Source organism: Hemitrygon akajei, chromosome 20 (assembly GCF_048418815.1).
Source record: "Hemitrygon akajei chromosome 20, sHemAka1.3, whole genome shotgun sequence".
Classification (NCBI taxonomy): domain Eukaryota; kingdom Metazoa; phylum Chordata; class Chondrichthyes; order Myliobatiformes; family Dasyatidae; genus Hemitrygon; species Hemitrygon akajei.
This window is the reverse complement of record NC_133143.1, coordinates 59,668,259-59,686,254: the sequence shown is the minus strand read 5'-3', so window position 1 is coordinate 59,686,254 and position 17,996 is coordinate 59,668,259. Positions and strand designations below refer to the sequence as shown.

The 17,996-nt window shown below is 46.3% G+C and overlaps 1 protein-coding gene across 2 annotated transcripts in view; it reads left to right on the top strand.

Moving 5' to 3' along the window:
* The window catches only part of osbpl3b (oxysterol binding protein-like 3b), a 176,928-nt gene that overhangs the window by 146,764 nt on the left and 12,168 nt on the right, over positions 1–17,996 (top strand). For both annotated transcript variants that reach the window (XM_073024393.1, XM_073024392.1), the window contains one exon: positions 16,719–16,841. In XM_073024393.1, coding sequence (XP_072880494.1) covers positions 16,719–16,841 — 123 coding nt within the window. The remainder of the gene's footprint in view (positions 1–16,718; positions 16,842–17,996) is intronic.

The following is a 17,996-nucleotide window of genomic DNA, read 5'->3' as shown; positions in this document are numbered from 1 at the left end:
CCAAGCCATGTGCTCCCTCCTCCATGCTTCACAGTTGGGATGAGGTTGTTTTTGTTGGTGTGCAGTGCCCTATTTCCTCCAAACATAGAAGTGTGCATTTCTGCTAAAAAGTTCAGCAAAAAAATTCAACTTAATGCAGAAAATGAGGTAATTGCAAAGGTTTCTTTCCCAGGTCTGCTGAGAAGTTACTGATATTTTCACTCACTGGCAGCCTCAGATAATTTCTGCGTGGCATGTCTCTAACGTGCATTACCCTGGTCTCCTTGTAGGATCATTGCTTTCTTTTCACCTTGACAAATCCAGTAACACAACTCTCATTTCTGTTCCAAGGAGTGCAGATGTAGAGTTGAGAGGATCTGGTGAAAAACAGGTTTAGCCACATTGTCCGGTTGTTCAGGATTGTTTGGAATATAAAATAACCCAAGTTTCTGTCTGTTGTAAACGAACATCTTAAACCCATATCCGTCGTTTTCTCCACCCTCACTATTAATAAGGGACAGAAGCAACCACGTCATTAAGATTAAAATATCTAGTGAGTTGGCTTTGACGCTTCTGGCCTTCTGAGATGGGCTTCTAAAATGCCTCCTGCACTCCCCACTGCCCTAAATCCTCTAGTTCTCTTAATCTCTCTCTCTCTTTCTCCTCGCTCTCCTGCCTCTCCCTCTGTCCCTCCCCCTCCCCTCTCTCGCTCTCTTCCTCCATCAATTTATGACCATAAGACAATGAGATATAGGAGCAGAATTTGGCTATCTGGCCCATTGTGTCTGCTCCGACATTCTGTCATGGCTGATTTATTTTCCCTCTCAACCCCATTCCCCTGGCTTCTGTTTATTAAATATTGCACTGTACTGCTGCCTCAAAACAACAGATTTCATGACATACAGTACTGTGCAAAAGTCTAGCCACCTACATACGATAGAGCAAGGGTGCCTAAGAGTCCTGCACCATACAGTAGTAATTCTATGTACTGCACTGTACTGCTGCTGCAAAACAAAAGTGAGTGATGATAAGCCTGATTCTGGGTCTCTATTGCGGACTGAGAGTGGGAATGGGACAGGGAGAGGGGAATCATGGATGGGAAAAGGGAAAGGGAGTGAGAAGCACCAGAGAGACATTCTTTAGTGATTAATAAACCAATTGTTTGGAATTAAATTACCTTGCCTGGTGCCTCAGGGCTGGGTGTGTCTGACCCACGCCATCCCCCGCCCTTGGCCTCCTTCGCTGCTACCTGTTCCACACCTTCCACCCTCACCACTCCCAACATCCTTTGCTTCCGCCAGATTTACAAACTCACTCTCCGCTCCACAATTACAAATACAGTACTGATCAAAAGTCTCAGGCACCCTAGCTATACACTGTATATATGCCCAAGACTTTTGCACAGTACTATATGTCAGTGATAATAATTCTGATTCTGCACAGAATCAACTCACCAGCTGTTGTTGTTTAGTCTGTAATTTGTCAGACTGAACTCAAGCCGTGACTAGTTGTCATTTTGCTGTATATATCTGACTCTGGGATGAGCTTCAGATGACATGCCACATCTGTAAGATGACCTTTTACCAGCTCTGGCTCCAGTCTCAGCTTAGTTCCTGTTGAAACACTCTCTCATCCTTTGTTACTGCCGGCCTTAGCCATTCCAGGGTATTATTGGCCAGCCGCTTGTTGTACTTACCAATCTGAAATAATCCAAAATATTACCATGATAATAGTGAGGGGCAACATGGTAGTGTAGTGGTGAGCGTACTACTGTTGCAGTACCAGTGACCCGCCATTGTCTGTAAGGAGTTTGAACGTTCATCCTCACCATGACTGCTCAGGTTTCCTCTGGGTGCTCCTGTTTCCTCTTAGTCCAAAGATGCATGGTTAGTGTTCATGAGTAGTTGGTGCTGGAAATGTGGCATTGTGGCGACCCACTTTCTGCGCAGGCGAACCGGCTCACAAATAGTCAGCGCGCGGGGGGAGACTTTGGTAATGCACCTCTGACGTCATTTCTGCCCGGAGAGGGCGGGTGCTGGGGATTTAAATGCCAGCACCGCGAAGTTTGAATAAACTAGTCTCGAAATGACTTACCGACTGCGTGTCATTATTTCAGCGCTGTGTGTAGCACATCGCTACATTGGTGACCCCGACAGTCCAAACGGGATTTGGACCAAAGATGACCGACTCTTCATCTGTTCACGCAGTTTCGCTAAAACTGCCGACTTTCTGGACGCTGCGACCACGCATGTGGTTTAGCCAAGCAGAAGCCCAGTTCCAGATTCGGCAGATATCCTCTGATTCCACGCATTACTACCACATGGTGAGCGCCCTTGACCAGGAGACGGCCGCCCAGGTTGCGGATTTCATACAGTCGCCCCCGGAAGAAGGCAAATATGAAGCATTCAAGGCGCTGCTCATTGGGACCTTTGGCCTCTCACGGCATGAGCAGGGTGCCCGCCTGCTTCACCTGGACGGTTTGGGAGACAGGCTGCCGTCAGCATTGATGAACGAGATGCTGGCCCTGGCTGACGGACACAAGCCCTGCCTCATGTTCGAGCAAGCGTTCCTAGAGCAGCTGCCCGAGGACATACATCTGCTGCTGGCCGACGCAGATTTCAGCGACCCCCAGAAGGTGGTGGCCCGGGCAGACGTGCTGTGGAAAGTCAAGAGGGAGAGCGTGGCATCTGTCCGTCAGATTACCAGACCAGGCCCGGCAGGGGGGCGCACACAACACAGCAGAAGTGAGGAGGCCAGTGAACAGTGGTGTTTCTACCACCAGCGGTGGGGCACAAAAGCCCGCCGTTGTTGCCCGCCCTGCAAGGGCCAGGGCCAGGGCCAGCTGCCGCTAATGACTGTGGCGGCTGGCCGCCAGGACAGCCTCTTGTACGTCTGGGACAAACAGTCGGGACGCCTCTTCTTGGTCGACACCAGAGCGGAGATCAGCGTCTTGCCCCCGACGGGGTACGACACCCGCAACAGGAAGCCAGGACCCACCCTGAGGGCCGCAAACGGCAACATGATATGGACCTATGGCACCCGCACAGTGCAGCTGCAGTTCGGCGCCAGCCGGTTCACGTGGGACTTCACACTGGCCGCGGTGGCCCAACCACTCCTGGAGGCGGACTTCTTACGAGCTCACAGCCTGCTGGTCGACTTGCAAGGGAAAAGACTGGTACATGCCGAGACTTTCCAGACGTTCTCCCTGGGTGAAGCCAAGTTGCCGGCCCCACACCTGGACTCCATCACGCTGTCGGACAACGAATTCACCAGAATCCTGGTGGACTTTCCATCGATTCTGGCACCGCAGTTCCCAGCAGTCATGCCCAGACACGGGGTACAGCACCACATTCCGACCCAGGGACCACCCCTCCACGTCCGCGCACGAAGGCTCTCTCCGGAAAATCTCCGCCTGGCGAAGGAGGAGTTCAAGAGGATGGAGGAATTGGGGATCGTATGGAGGTCTGACAGCCCATGGGCCTCCCCCCTGCACATGGTGCCCAAAGCAGCCGGGGGTTGGAGACCATGCGGCGACTACTGCAGACTGAATGAGGCTACCACTCCAGACCGCTACCCTGTGCCGCACATACAGGACTTTGCAGCAAACCTGCACGGGGCAAGAATATTTTCCAAAGTAGACCTCATCCGGGGATACCATCAAATCCCGGTGCACCCTGAAGACATCCCCAAAACAGCACTCATCACCCCGTTCGGCCTGTTCGAGTTCCTCCGAATGCCGCACAGACGTTCCAGCGGCTAATGGACGCAGTGGGACACGACCTGGACTTTGCGTTCATCTATTTGGACAACATCCTTATAGCCAGCAGTTGTCGTCAGGAGCATCTGTCCCAGCTCCGCCAGCTCTACTCCCGCCTGAGTGATTTCGGCTTCACGATCAACCCGGCCAAATGCCAGTTCGGTCTCGATACCATCGACTTCCTGGGCCACAGGATTACCAAAGACGGGGCAACACCTCTGCCCGCCAAGGTAGACGCTATCCGCCACTTTGCCCGGCCCAACACGGTCAAAGGCCTACAGGAGTTTGTTGGTATGGTGAACTTCTACCACCGTTTCCTCCCCTCAGCAGCCCGTATCATGTGCCCTTTGTACACCCTGATGTCGGGTAAAGGCAAGGACATTACTTGGGATGAGGAGGCCGTGGCCGCTTTCGTTAAAGCCAAGGAAGCCTTGGCAGATGCCGCGATGCTAGTGCACCCCAGAACGGACGTTCCGACCGCCCTCACGGTGGATGCATCCGACACAGCAGTCAGTGGGGTGCTGGAGCAGCTCATCGAGGGGCGCTGGCAACCCTTGGCATTCTTCAGCAAGCACCTACGACCACCCGAACTCAAGTACAGTGCTTTCGACCGGGAGCTGTTGGCACTGTATCTGGCAATCCAGCATTTCAGGTACTTATTAGAAGGCAGGCCGTTCACCACGTTCATGGACCACAAACCGTTGACCTTCGTGTTCACGAAGGTGTCCGATCACTGGTCGGCTCGCCAGCAGCGACATCTGTCCTACATCTCCGAGTACACGACGGACATCCAGCATGTCTCGGGAAAGGACAATGTCGTGGCGGACGCACTCTCCAGACAAACTGTCCAGGCCCTGTCCCTGGGGGTGGACTATGCAGTACTGGCGGAAGCGCAGCAAGCAGACGACTAGATGCCCAGCTACAGGACCACAGTCTCGGGTTTGCAGCTGCAGGACTTTCTCGTAGGCCCAGGTGAGAGGACCCTCCTGTGCGACGTGGCTACCGGCCAACCTCACCCCATCGTCCCGGCAGCCTGGAGGCGGCGAGTTTTCGACTCCATACACGGTTTGGTGCACCCATCTATCAGGACAACCGTCCGGCTGGTCTCCAGCAGGTTCGCGTGGCACGGACTTCGCAAGCAGATCAGTGAATGGGCCAGAACGTGCGCGCAGTGCCAAACAGCCAAGGTGCAGCGGCACACTAAAGCCCCGCCACAGCAGTTCGAACCCACCCACCGGAGGTTCGACCACATTCATGTGGATATCGTGGGCCCCCTACCAGTGTCCCGAGGAGCGCGGTACCTCCTAACTATGGTAGACCGGTTCACAAGGTGGCCAGAGGCGGTCCCGCTCACCGACACATCTGCCGATTCCTGCGCCCGAGCACTGATCGCAACCTGGGTAGCACACTTTGGGGTACCGGCCCACATTACCTCCGCCAGAGGCGCCCAGTTCACCTCCAGCCTGTGGTCGGCTGTGGCCAGCCTGTTGGGAACGCAGCTACACCACACAACTGCCTACCACCCACAGTCGAATGGACTGGTGGAACGCTTCCATCGTCACTTGAAGTCGGCTCTCATGGCCCGCCTGAGAGGAACTAACTGGGTGGACGAGCTTCCCTGGGTCCTGCTTGGAATTCGTACAGCGCCCAAAGAGGATCTGCACGCCTCGTCGGCCGAGTTGGTGTACGGCGCGCCCCTGGCCGTCCCGGGAGAGTTCATACCAGCCCCAAGGGGGCAAGAGGAAGAACCCGCAGCAGTCCTGGACAGACTACGCGAAAGGCTCGGCAACCTGGCCCCCGTACCGACTTCACAGCACGGACGGACCCCGACCCACGTACCCAAAGACCTGCAGAACTGTAAGTTTGTGTTTGAACGAAGGGGCGGACACCAGGCACCGCTACAGCAGCCGTACGAGGGGCCATTCAAGGTGATCAACAACAACAGGTCCACGTATGTTCTGGACATTGGGGGGTGAGAGGAGGTTTTCACGGTGGACCGACTCAAACCAGCCCATGTGGACTTGGCGCAGCCGGTCGAGGTTCAGGCACCGCGGCGCAGAGGCAGACCTCCCAAACAGAGGCTGATCCAGACTGTGGACATTGGGGGGTGTATCGCCGGTTCTGTGGGGGGGGGGGGGGGCGGTTATGTGGCGACCCACTTTCTGCGCAAGCGAACCGGCTCACAAATAGCCAGCGCGCGGGGGGAGACTTTGGTAATGCACCTCTGAAGTCATTTCCGCCCAGAGAGGGCGGGCGCTAGGGATTTAAATGCCAGCACTGCGAAGTTTGAATAAACTAGTCTCGAAACGACTTACCGACTGCGTGTCGTTATTTCAGCGCTGTGTGTAGCACATCGCTACAGCAACACTTGCGGGCGGCCCAGCACAATCCCCACTGATTTGATCGGATGCAAAAAGCTCATTTCACTGCATGCTCCGATAGTTCAATGTACATGTGACAAACAAAGCTAACCTTTAATTTTTATTTTTACTGCCTGTACCCTTGCCTCCCTCTGGCCACCTGGACCCATGAAGGGTCTTGGCCCAAAACATCAACTGTAACTCGACAGAGTTCCTCCACCATTTTGTGTGTGTGTGTCACCTCCTTCCGTTGTTGGGATGCCGCCAAAAAATAAGTCCTGTCTCTTTAAACAAGATTTTGAATAACTCCTTTTAATATCCCTTTATGTATCTCAATAGCTTTCCTGAGTACACTCAAAGATACACCTGTACACCTGCTTGTTAATGCAAATATCTAATCAGCCAGTCATGTGGCAGTTACTCATGAAAGCATGCAGACAAGGTCAAGAGGTTCAGTTGTTGTTCAGTCCAATCATCAAAATGAGGGAAGAAATGGGATCTAAGTGACTTTGACTGTGAAATGATTGTTAGTGCCAGACAGGGCAGTTTGTGTATTTCAGAAGCTGTTGATCTCCTGGGATTTTCATGTGCAACATTCTCTGGAGTTTATAGAGAATGGTGTGAGAAATAATCCAGTGAGCGACAGATCTGTGGGCGAAACTGCCTTGTTACTGGGAGAGATCAGAGGTGAATGGCCAGACTGGTTCAAGCTGACAGGAAATCAACAGGAAGTTAAATAACCATGGTCAAAGCAGTGGTGTGCAGAACAGTTTCTCTGAATGCATAGCATGTTGAACGTTGAAGTGGGTGGGCTATAGCAGCTGAACACCACAAGCATGCACCAAGTGGCCACTTTATTAGATGTAGGGAGTACCCAATAAACTGGCCACTGAGGGTACTTTGTAACAGAAAAGGCATGATGTAGTCCAAAGTATGTGTGGTTGTTGTGACTTGATGCAATGCAGTTAGATGCAGGACTGTCCCCGTTACCTTGCAGGCACCTTGAGATTTTCTGTCCACACTGCGTAGAAGTTTTGATATTGCAATGAGAAGTCCTGGATTAAATTCAGGATGTCAGGGAAACAAGTGGCATTGCCAGTAACCTGCATTTATCTCCCCAAATATTCATGAGTATAGAGCTTTTTTATGTTCAAAACTGCGTGAGAAACAGTGGAGTGTTTTAAGTGGAATTTCAAAGTGAACTTTTTTTTTACATAAAGCATTAAAATATAAACACAAGAGATTCTGCAAATGCTGGAAATCCAGAGCAATACACAAAATGCTGGAGGAACGCAGCAGGTCAGGCAGCATCTAGGGAAAGGAATGTATAGTCAACATTCTGGAATGAGATCCTTTAAGGAAAGAATGGGAAGGAGATCCAAGGTAGCGGTGGTGACATTATGCATTCTCCCTGTGCTTGTCTGTACTTTTAGCTCCACCTGCTGGCACACTAGGGAATAGTTTGAGCAAAGCAGAAAATATCCAGAGGGCGCAAATGTATAAAAGCAAGGATGTAAAGCTGAGGCTTTCTAGGGTATTTGTTAGGCGACATCTACAATACAGTATTGTGAGCAGATTTGGGTCCCGTATTTTTGAAAGGATGGGTGGCATTGGAAAAGGGCCAGAGGAGGGTCACGAGAATGATGGATTGTGATCTGCTGAACCAGCGTGGATAACTTCTCTCCTCAACTCTGAACTGATTCCAAAATCTGTTTTCAAGGATGCTACAACTCATGTTCTTAGTATTATTATTTTTGACATTTATTTTAATTGCACGATTTGCCATCTTGTTTGTCTTCTTGGCGTGTAGTTTCTCGTTGATTCCATTGTATTTCTTTGTTCTATTGTGAATGCTTGCAAGAAAATGAATCCCAGGCATGTATATGTACTTTCATACTAAATTTATTTTGAAATTTGAAAGGGTATGAGGAGCATTTGATGGCTCTGTGATCGTACTCGCTGGAGTTCTGAAGAATGAGGAGTTTTCTCATTGAAAACTGCCAAATATTGAAAGACGTGGTAAAGAATGTTTCAAATAGTGAGAGAATCCAGGATCAGAGGATCACACTCTCAGAATAGAAGGGTGTCTATTTAGAGTGGAGATAAGGAGGAATTTCTTTAGCCAGAAGGTGGTGAATCTGTGGAATTCATTGCCACAGACGGCTGTGGAGGCCAAGTCATTGGGTGTATTTAAAGCTGAGTTTGATAGGTTCTTGATTAGTAATGGTGTCAAAGGTAACAAGTAGAAGGCAGAGGAAAAAAAGGACAATGAATCAAACATGATCAAATGGTGCAGCAAACTCGTTGGGCTGAATGGCCTGATTCTACTCCCATGTCTTAAACCTGAAATTCAGACTTTGGGAAATAAGTACAAAGTGGAGTTGAACTCTAGCTGTGCGTTATTTCACCATCCTTCATTTGTGAGAATGTACATTTCTTCCACAGTTTTTGATATTGCTTGATTTGGATTTTGGGGTTCCTCTCATTAACAGACCAAAGCGATGGTTGGGAAACGGATTGTGTACAGAAGTGCTGACGTGGCAATCAAGTGGGTGGGGTTGAATTGTGTGTACTTAGTAGAAAATCTGGGAGGGCAGCTTGGGGAGAACTGTTAAAAATTTTATGAAGTTCCCTATGATGTCAGTATCCCACAGTGAGCAGGCAGCCTTTTAATTGATCACTTCTGCTTCACTTTCTAGAGACACAGTCTGAGCATTAACAATAGCTTGTGTGTTTCTTCGCAGCTGCTTACTCTAATTGATTTAAACATCGAACATTACTGCACAATACAGGCCCTTCGGCCCACAATGTTGTGCCGACCTCTTAACCTACCCCGAGGTCAATATAACACTCTCATCCTACATAGCTCTCCATTTTCTACAATCCGTGTGTTTTCCTGTAAATGCCTGCCAGAAAGTCAATCTCAAGGTAGTATATGGTGACAAACGTGCTCTGATAAAAAAAAATTATTGTGTCTTTTGACTTTCACTATCTAATAGTTTCTCATATGTCCCTAATGTATCTGTCTCTACCCCCACACCCAGCAAGGCATTGCACATACCCTCCATTCTCTGCATACATAAAACCTACCTCTGACATCCTCCCTACACTATCCTTCAATCACCTTAAAATTATGCCCCTTTATATTAGCCATTTCCACCTAAGGGGGGAGGGTGTCTCTGGGTATCCACTCGATCTATGCCTCTTATTATTTTGTACACCTTTATCAAGCCACCTCTTTTGCTTCAAAGAGAAAAGCTCTAGCGCAGTCACCCTTTCCTCTCTGGTTAGATATGCTCTCTAATCTAGGCAGCATCCTGATAAGTCTCTTCTGGACTCTCTCTAAAACTTCCATACCCTTTCTCTAATGGGATGACTACAGCCCAAGGCAATATTCCAAGTATGATCTAACCAGGGTTTTATATAGCTGCGGTTATTACTTCATAGCTCCTGAACTCAATCCACTGACTAATAAAGGCCAACACACCTTGTGCCTTTTTATCAACTTCTGCAGCAACTTTGAGGGATCAAACGATGTGGACCCCAAGGTCCCTCTGTTCTTCCACACTGCTGAGAAATCTTCCAGGTCACTGCAATAAAGGCTGTTACACATCAGCTTGGGTCTGTGGCAGACCAGTAAGGGGTTTATTGTTCGTGAGAGAGGGCTCTGCAGGAGATCTGAAACAGGAGTCCAGAGGGGATGAGATCTAAACCTGCCATTTCTGGACTAGTGGAAGCTACTGGGACACTGGCGAGGCTCTTGGAAGGTATACAAGGAAGTTTAACCCCTGGATCAACTTCTTGCTCAGGAAGTAATTGAGCCAGTGGCGGAGAAGGAAAATTGGAAGAGCAGATTATTATTTAAATGGTAAAAAATTGCAGCATGCTGCTGTGCAGAGGGACTTGGGAGTGCTTGTGCGTGAATCACAAAAGGTTGGTTTGCAGCAGGCTATCAAGAAGGCAAATGGAATGTTGGCCTTCATTGCTAGAGGGATTGAATTTAAGAGCAGGGAGGTTATGCTGCAACTGTACAGGGTACTGGTGAGGCTGCACCTGGAGTACTGCGTGCAGTTCTGGTCTCCTTACTTGAGGAGGGATGTACTGGCTTTGGAGGCAGCGCAGAGTAGGTTCACCATGTTGATTCCAGAGATGAGAGGGTTAGACCACGAGAAGAGATGGAGTTGCCTGGGTCTGTACTCGCTGGAATTCAGAAGGATGAGAGGAGATCTCATAAAAACATATAAAATTATGAAAGGGATAGATAAGATAGAGGCAGGAAAGTTGTTTCCACTAGTAGGTGAGACTAGAACTGAGGGACATAACCTCAAGATTCAGGGGAGTAGATTTAGGACAGAGATGAGGAGGAACTGCTTTTCCAGAGAGTGGTGAATCTGTGAAATTATCTGCCCAATGAAGCAGTCGAGGCTACCTCAGTAAGTACATTTAAGAGAAGGTTGGATAGATTTTTGCATAGTAGGGGAATTAAGGGTTATGGGGAAAAGGCAGGTAGGTGGAGATGAGTCCATGGCCAGATCAGCCACGATCTTATTGAATGGCAGAGCAGGCTCGACGGGCCAGATGGCCGACTCCTCTTATTTCTAATGTTATTATGTTGTTATCTGTGATTAAGTACCAGAATCAGAATCAAAATAGGTTTATTATCACCGGTATGTGTCCTAAAATTTGTTACCTTAGCATCAGCGGTTCAATACATGATAATATAGAAAGTAAATAAATAAATTACAGTAAGTGTGTGTGTGTGTGTGTGTGTGTGTGTATGTATATATATATATATATACATATATATTGAATAGGTTTGATAGTGCAAAAACAGAAATAATTTTCCATATTGCCTGTTAGATCCCCTTATTGTACTTTCACTGGAACCAGACAAATATGACTGGGAAATTGTTGAATAATGAAAGACAAGTCTTCAGCTTTGTTGAATCAAGTGCTGTCAGGGACTGCTGATGTCTCCCGGTGTTAATCTGATGAGGGCTGGCATTTGTGATGTCAGGACCCCTGGGGGGAAGCAGAAAGGATTGTCTGATTGCAATTCCGATCTAAAACTGTCATTCGTCACTTTCATTCTCACACCGGATATCTCCATTACCGAGTACAGGCAATGTCAGGTGTACTTGATTTGACTCCTCAGTATCATTCTGAACCAGAAAGTCTTTCCCTCTCTCCTCTTTCCCTCTTTACCTCTCTCCCTTCCCTTCCCTCTCTACCTCTTTCCCTCCCTGCCTGCCTCCTCAAACACCCATCTCCCCCAACCCCTACACCCTGCATGCCCCCTTGCCCCCTCTCCCACTTTCCTACACGTCCCCTACTACCTACTCTCTCCCTCCCCTCTCTCCCTCCACCTCCCCCTCTCCCTCCCTCACCCTCTCTCCCTCCCACTTCCTCCTCCCTTCCCACAAGGACTCTTTGCACCTCAGTCTTTTGTTTATTCCCACTCTTTGCCTCCTACCCATCAGCCACTGCTTTATCCATGCTAGAATCTTTCCTGTAATACCAGGGGCTCGTAGCTTGTTAAGCAGCCTCATGTGTGGCCACTTGTCAAAGGCCTTCTGAAAATTCAAGTACACAACATCAACCAATTCTCCTTTGTCTATCCTGCTTGTTAGTTCTTCAAAGAATTCCAGCAGATTTGTCAGGCAAGATTTTTCCTTGAGGAAGCCATGCTGACTACGGCCTATTTTATCATGTGCCTCCAAGTACCCTGAGACCTCATCCTTAATAATTGACTCCACCATCTTCCCTACCACACAGGTCAGGTTAACTGGTCTATAATTTCCTTTCTTCTGCCTCTCTCTCTTCTTGAAGAGTGGAGTAACATTTGCAATTTTCCAATTTTCTGGAACAGTTCAATAATCTATTAATTCTTGAAAGATTATTACTATTGCCTCCATGATCTCTTCAGCCACCTCTTTGAACTCTGGGGTACACCCTATGTTCCAGGTGACTTGTCTATATTCAGACCTTTCAGTTTCCATAAGATAAAGGAGCAAGATTAGGCCATTTGGCCCATCAAGTCTGCTCTGCCATTTCATCTCAGCCCCATTCTCCTGCTTTCTACCCATTTCCTTTCATACCCTGACTAATCAAGAATCTATCAGCCTCTGCTTTAAACATAACCAATGACTTGGCCTCCACAACCGTCCGTGGTTTTAACCCAGGTCTCTGGTGCTGTGGTACTGCCTCTACAAGCTACATCACTGTGTTGCCTAATCGCCCGGTGCCCAAAAAACATGCCATAGGTGTTGCAATGTATTGCCAATTTATGACCAGCAGGCCTCCACAAACTTTATTAATCTAATGGTTCAGATATCTGACTGAATCAGGTGGAAGTAAGGGAGATAAGTCTCTACCAAAGGAGGTGTAAGATGCTCCTTCCCCCCACTAGCCTGCTGGTCACCCTTGGGCAAGGTATAGTACCTGCTAGTGCAGATCCCAAGTCCTGGTTATGCGACCACTGACACCAGGCAGCCAATCTCTGAAGAGTATTGATAATGGGTGGGCTCACCCGTCTTGTAAAGACACCAACCAGAAGAAGGCAATGGCAAGCCACTTTTATAGAAAAATCTGCCAAGAACGATCACGGTCGTGAATAAGACCATGATCGCCCACATCAATACGATACGGAGCATGATAATGATGATGATCTGATTGAAATTGATTCAGGGATAAATATTGGTTAGGATATTGGAGAGAATTGAGGGTCTTTCCTTCAAATCGGCTCTGTGGGATCTTTTACATCTCCTCAAAAGGTCAGAGAAGTTTAATGTCTCATATGAAGGAAACCAGCAATGCATAAAACGTGGACCCAGAGGAGATAAGTTAGACCCTTGCATGAGGAAATCTGCAGATTCTGGAAATCGAAAACAAAACAAACATTGCTGGAAGAACTCAACAAGTCAGGTAGCAAACAGGGAAAAGAGTAAACAATTGACATTTCAGGCTGAGACCCTTCATTCGGACTGTTAGACCCTACTACCTGGTCAACCATTTAAGATCTTGGTTGTTCAGTTTAGTGGTTGATGTTGGCATAGCAATTAAGCATCACCCCAAGGTCAGTCCTCATGTCTCTGGAGTGGAAGCAGTCCATGCCCTTGGGTGTAACTACCTCTCGATATGCCCTAGCTATCACCCCTTCCGTGTCTTGAAGGATCTGGAGTTTTTGTTAGAAGCTGCAGCTGGATGCTCTTCTAGGCCATGATTCCTTCAGTCTTTACGGGCACAAGTCTGCATGCTGAAGTGGGGATAGTTTCTTTGTTGTTTCATGGTCAACGCTGGTACGTGTTCTATTCTTGTATTTTGATGCGACCACTTGATAACTTGCGAAGTACCCACATTGCTGTGATGCTGTGTTTAACGTGATAGTGGTGAGCATGATGAGTCTTCATGAAAATCCAGTTGTTTACTGATCACTGAGCCTTTTCTAATTTAATAGTTAAAAATATTTTGTACTCGTTTTGGATTTCAACCCTACGTTACTGGCTATAGCTTAGAAGATAAGTTCATACAGTTAAGACTCTGTTCTCACAACATTTTATGCTATGATCCGTATTCCAAGACAGACTGTGGTTTATCAGTAGCATGCTTGTTTGTTACTCACATTTTTGTGTCTTGTTTGCTAATGAGAGGTTTAGATTTTTTTCTCTCTGTCTCTATACTCCATTCTCACGGTCTTGCTCTAAATAATAAGTGCCTTATCCCCAGTAAGAACAGATTTATTCTCTGCCACAATAGTTAGTTCGTTAATTTTTTCTCATCTAAGATTTTGAAGGTATGAAGATTCTGAGGTAGAATTATCTTCTAGTTATTGCAAGGTTAGATTAGACCCAAAAGACAACATAGTGTTCTCTTTTTTCAGTCAGTGGTTCAATATGGAGTTTGTTCTTACGTACTGAAATTTATGCTGTAACACAACTAACTTTTACTTTCTAGGGTGGGGGTTGGAAAAAACTATCTTAATTCTACTGCCCTTAGCATTGTCAATGGTCTCTCTCTTCCATGCAACAATCTCTTTGACCCTGTACCACCAGGCGAGAGGTACCATGGTATTAAGACAAGAATTGTTAGGATGGGAAAACAGCTTCTCCCCTCAGGCCATAAGACGACTAAACTCCCTGTCACCACCCAGGTCTCCTGACGTATGACGTGCCAGTAGTGTTATACTGTTTAGTTTAACTTGTATCATAAACACACATTATTTGTTAATTTATCTGTGGCATTTTTACTTTATGTGGTGTGTCTGTGAGTTATATATACTGTGTTGTCCACCTTTGTCCAGTGTCGTATTAGAATGACAGTAAACTGAACTTGAACTTTGTACTTGTAATAAACTAAACTAATTCAGTAGGAGGTGATGCTGAATAGGAGGGCTCTACACCAGGTAGTTAACGCAGCCCAACACATCATAGGCTCCAACTTGCCCGCCGTCAAGGACAGGCACCCAGTGGTCACTCGAGGAGGTACAGGAGGGAAACCCAGTGTGATCTTCTGCTGCTGTAGCCCACCCACTTCAAGGTTTGCCATGTGCATTCGGAGACGCTATTCCACACACCACTGTTGTAACGCATAGTTACTATCCTCTATTTATCAGCTTGAACCAGTCGGGCCATTCTCCTCTGAGCTCTCATTAACAAGGCGTTTTCACCCACAGAAGTGCCACTCAGTGAATTACTTGTTTCTCGCAGCATTCTCTGTAAACTCTCGAAACTGTTGTGTGTGAAAATCCCGATAAAATCAGCATTTTCTGAGAATCTCCAAACCATCCCGTCTGGCACCAACAATCATTCCGCGGTCAAAATTACTTGGATCACATTTCTTCCCCATTCTGATGTTTGTTCTGAACAACAACTGATCCTCTTGACCATGTCTGCATGTGTTTATGCATCAAGTTGCTGCCACATGTTTGGCCGATTAGATATTTGCATTAACAAGCAGGTGTACCCAATGAACTGGCACTGAATGTATAATCAGAAAGAGGCCAGAAATGTCATGAAGGATCCCAGCCACACTGCTTATGGACTGTTAAATCCACTCGTGTCAGGGAAGAGGCTATGTAGCATCCACTAGATTCAAAAACAACTCCGAACCTCCCCCAAACCATCATGCTCCTCCACCCACCACCACTACATACACATCACCTAGCATCACTTTGTATACATATTTATGTTTATTAAGTTATTTATATTTAGTGTTTCTTAAGCTGCAACAGATCCAGAGTAACAATCTTTTTGTTGTTCTCTACACATGCACAGAAGAATGACAATAAGCAATCTTGAATCTTGAATTCTAGTGCTTAGGAAGACTTTAGAGTAATATTATCACATAACAATAGAATCACACAAGTTACCCACTAATGAAGGATCATCCCAGTGAAGCTCTGTACAGTAATTTAATCCTTGATCACAGCTCCACAAAAATTCAATGAGATTATGTTCAGAGTTCTAAGTAAAATCTATTATCAGAGTACATACAAGTCACCACATACAACCCTGAGATTCTTTTTCTGCGGGTATACTTAGCAAATCTGTAGAACTGTAAAGAGGATCCATCAACTGTAAACAAACTGTGCAAATGCAAATAATAAATAGCAATAAATAAGGAGCATGAAATAACAATATAACAGATTCCTTCAAAGGAGGACAACTTCAGTCATTTTTCAAGAGCCTGATGGTTGAGGGGTAGTAACTGTTCTTGAACCTGGTGGTGTGAGTCCTGAGGCTCCTGTACCTTCTACCTGATGGTAGCAGTGAGAAAAGAGCATGGCCTGGGTGGTGAGGATCTCTGATGATGGATGCTGCTTTTCTATGGCAATGTTTCATGTAGGTGTGCTCAGTGGTTAGGAAGATTTTACCCATGATGTACTTGGCTGAGCCCACTACCTTTAGTAGGATTTTCCGCTCAAAGGCGTTGGTGTTCCCAGACCAGGCAGTAATGCAGCCAGTCAGCACACATCTATAGAAGTTTGCCAAGGTTTTCGATGACATGTCGAACCTCCACAGACTCCTGAGGAAGTAGAGGTACTGTTGTGCTTTCTACGCACTAATATTTATATGATGGGTCCAGGACAGGTCCTCTGAGAGAGTGACACCCAGGAATTTAAAGTTACTGACCCTCTCCACCTCCGATCCTCTGGTGATTACTGGCTGACAGGCCTCTGGTTTTCCTCTCCTGAGGTCTACAATTCGCTCCTTGGTCTTACTGAGATTGTTATTACACCACTCAGCCAAGTTTTCGATCTCTTTTTATGCTGGTTCATCACCCTCTTTGGCACAGTCCACAACAGTGGTGTTGGAGCTGTACTGAGCCACACTGTCATAGGTGTAAAGCGAGTAGAGCAGGGAGCTAAGTACACATCCCTGTGGTGTTCCTGTGCTGATGGAGTTTATGGAGGAGGTCATTTTGCCAATCCAAACTGACTGGGTCTACAAGTGAGGAAATCCAACATCCAATCGCACAAGGGGGTATTGAGGTCCAGGTCTTGGAGTTTACTGATTAGGTTGGTGTTGAATGCCAAGCTACAGACTGTGTCCATTTACTGTATGTGGTGCAATTTATTTCTGTTCTGAGTTTTTTCTAAAGTATTTATTTGATTGTTACTTCAGATACCTAGAGGAAGGTAACATAGAGGCTGCAGAATCTCAAAAACAAAGAATTGAACAATTGCAAAGAGAAAGGCGGAGAGTTCTTGAAGAAAATAACATGACACATCAACCTCGCTTCTTCAGGTACGTTGGTCATTTGGTGTGAACGCATGGAAAACAGGATCGACACAAGTAATATCTTCACAGGATTTACCTGAAATTCTGATTGGAGATAATTTACATTTATCTTTCCATTCTCTGTTGTTTTTCTGTGTAAAAATAGAATTTTTAAAACTTCCCAGTGCAATTAAATATTAAGAGCACTATTGTTGTTAGGATTGAAACCGCTTGCAAAATAACAAACAAAATGCATTCACAAGTTTAATTTAAATATTGCATATAGACCATAAGGCCATCAGATATAGGAGCAAAATTAGGCCATAAGAAGTAGGAGCAGGAGTAGGCCATCTATCCCATTGAGCCTGCTCCGCCATTCAATAAGATCATGGTTGATCTGGCCATGGACTCATCTCCACCTGTCTTTTCCCCATAATCCTTAATTCGCATTTGGCCCATCAAGTCTGCTTCACCATTTCATCGTGGCTGATCCAATTTTCCTCTCAGCCTCAATCTCCTGCCTTCTCCCCATATCCTTCATGCTCTGACCAATCAAGAATCCGTGAACCTCTACCTTAAATATACATAAAGACTTGGCCACCACAGTCACCCATGGCAAAGACTTCCACAGATTTCCCACTTGGCTAAAGAAATTCCTCCTCATCTCCATTCTAAAAGGTTTTCATATCTCTGGTTGAATAACTAGCATTGTCCCAGTTGTGTCATTGTGAATTGACCTTTCTTGTATCTTATCGTATTACTCAATTTAAAAAATCAAATAATTAACATTTACAAGCACTTAAGTTTTATCCATGTTTCACTACTATGAAGTTATATGATGGTTCCCAACTCTGCCATGTATGAATTTGTGGCATTGAGTTAGTTTCTGCTTCACAATGAATGGTATTATTATGAAATCTAGCAGCAATCTCCCAATCCCACTGCTCCTCCACCTCATACACCATCCTGCTCTGAACATGGACTGGTAAATACTAAATGTATAAATATGATTTATCACTGTTAATTTGAAACAATACCTTTCAGTTACAACATTTTATGAAATGACCATGCTAATTCTGCTGAGTTAATCCAATTTGTTTAAAATATCCTTTTTCTCTCAGTTACTTTTTCCACAACATATTCTTGTTTTGTAAATATGATTTATCACCACTAATTTGAAAG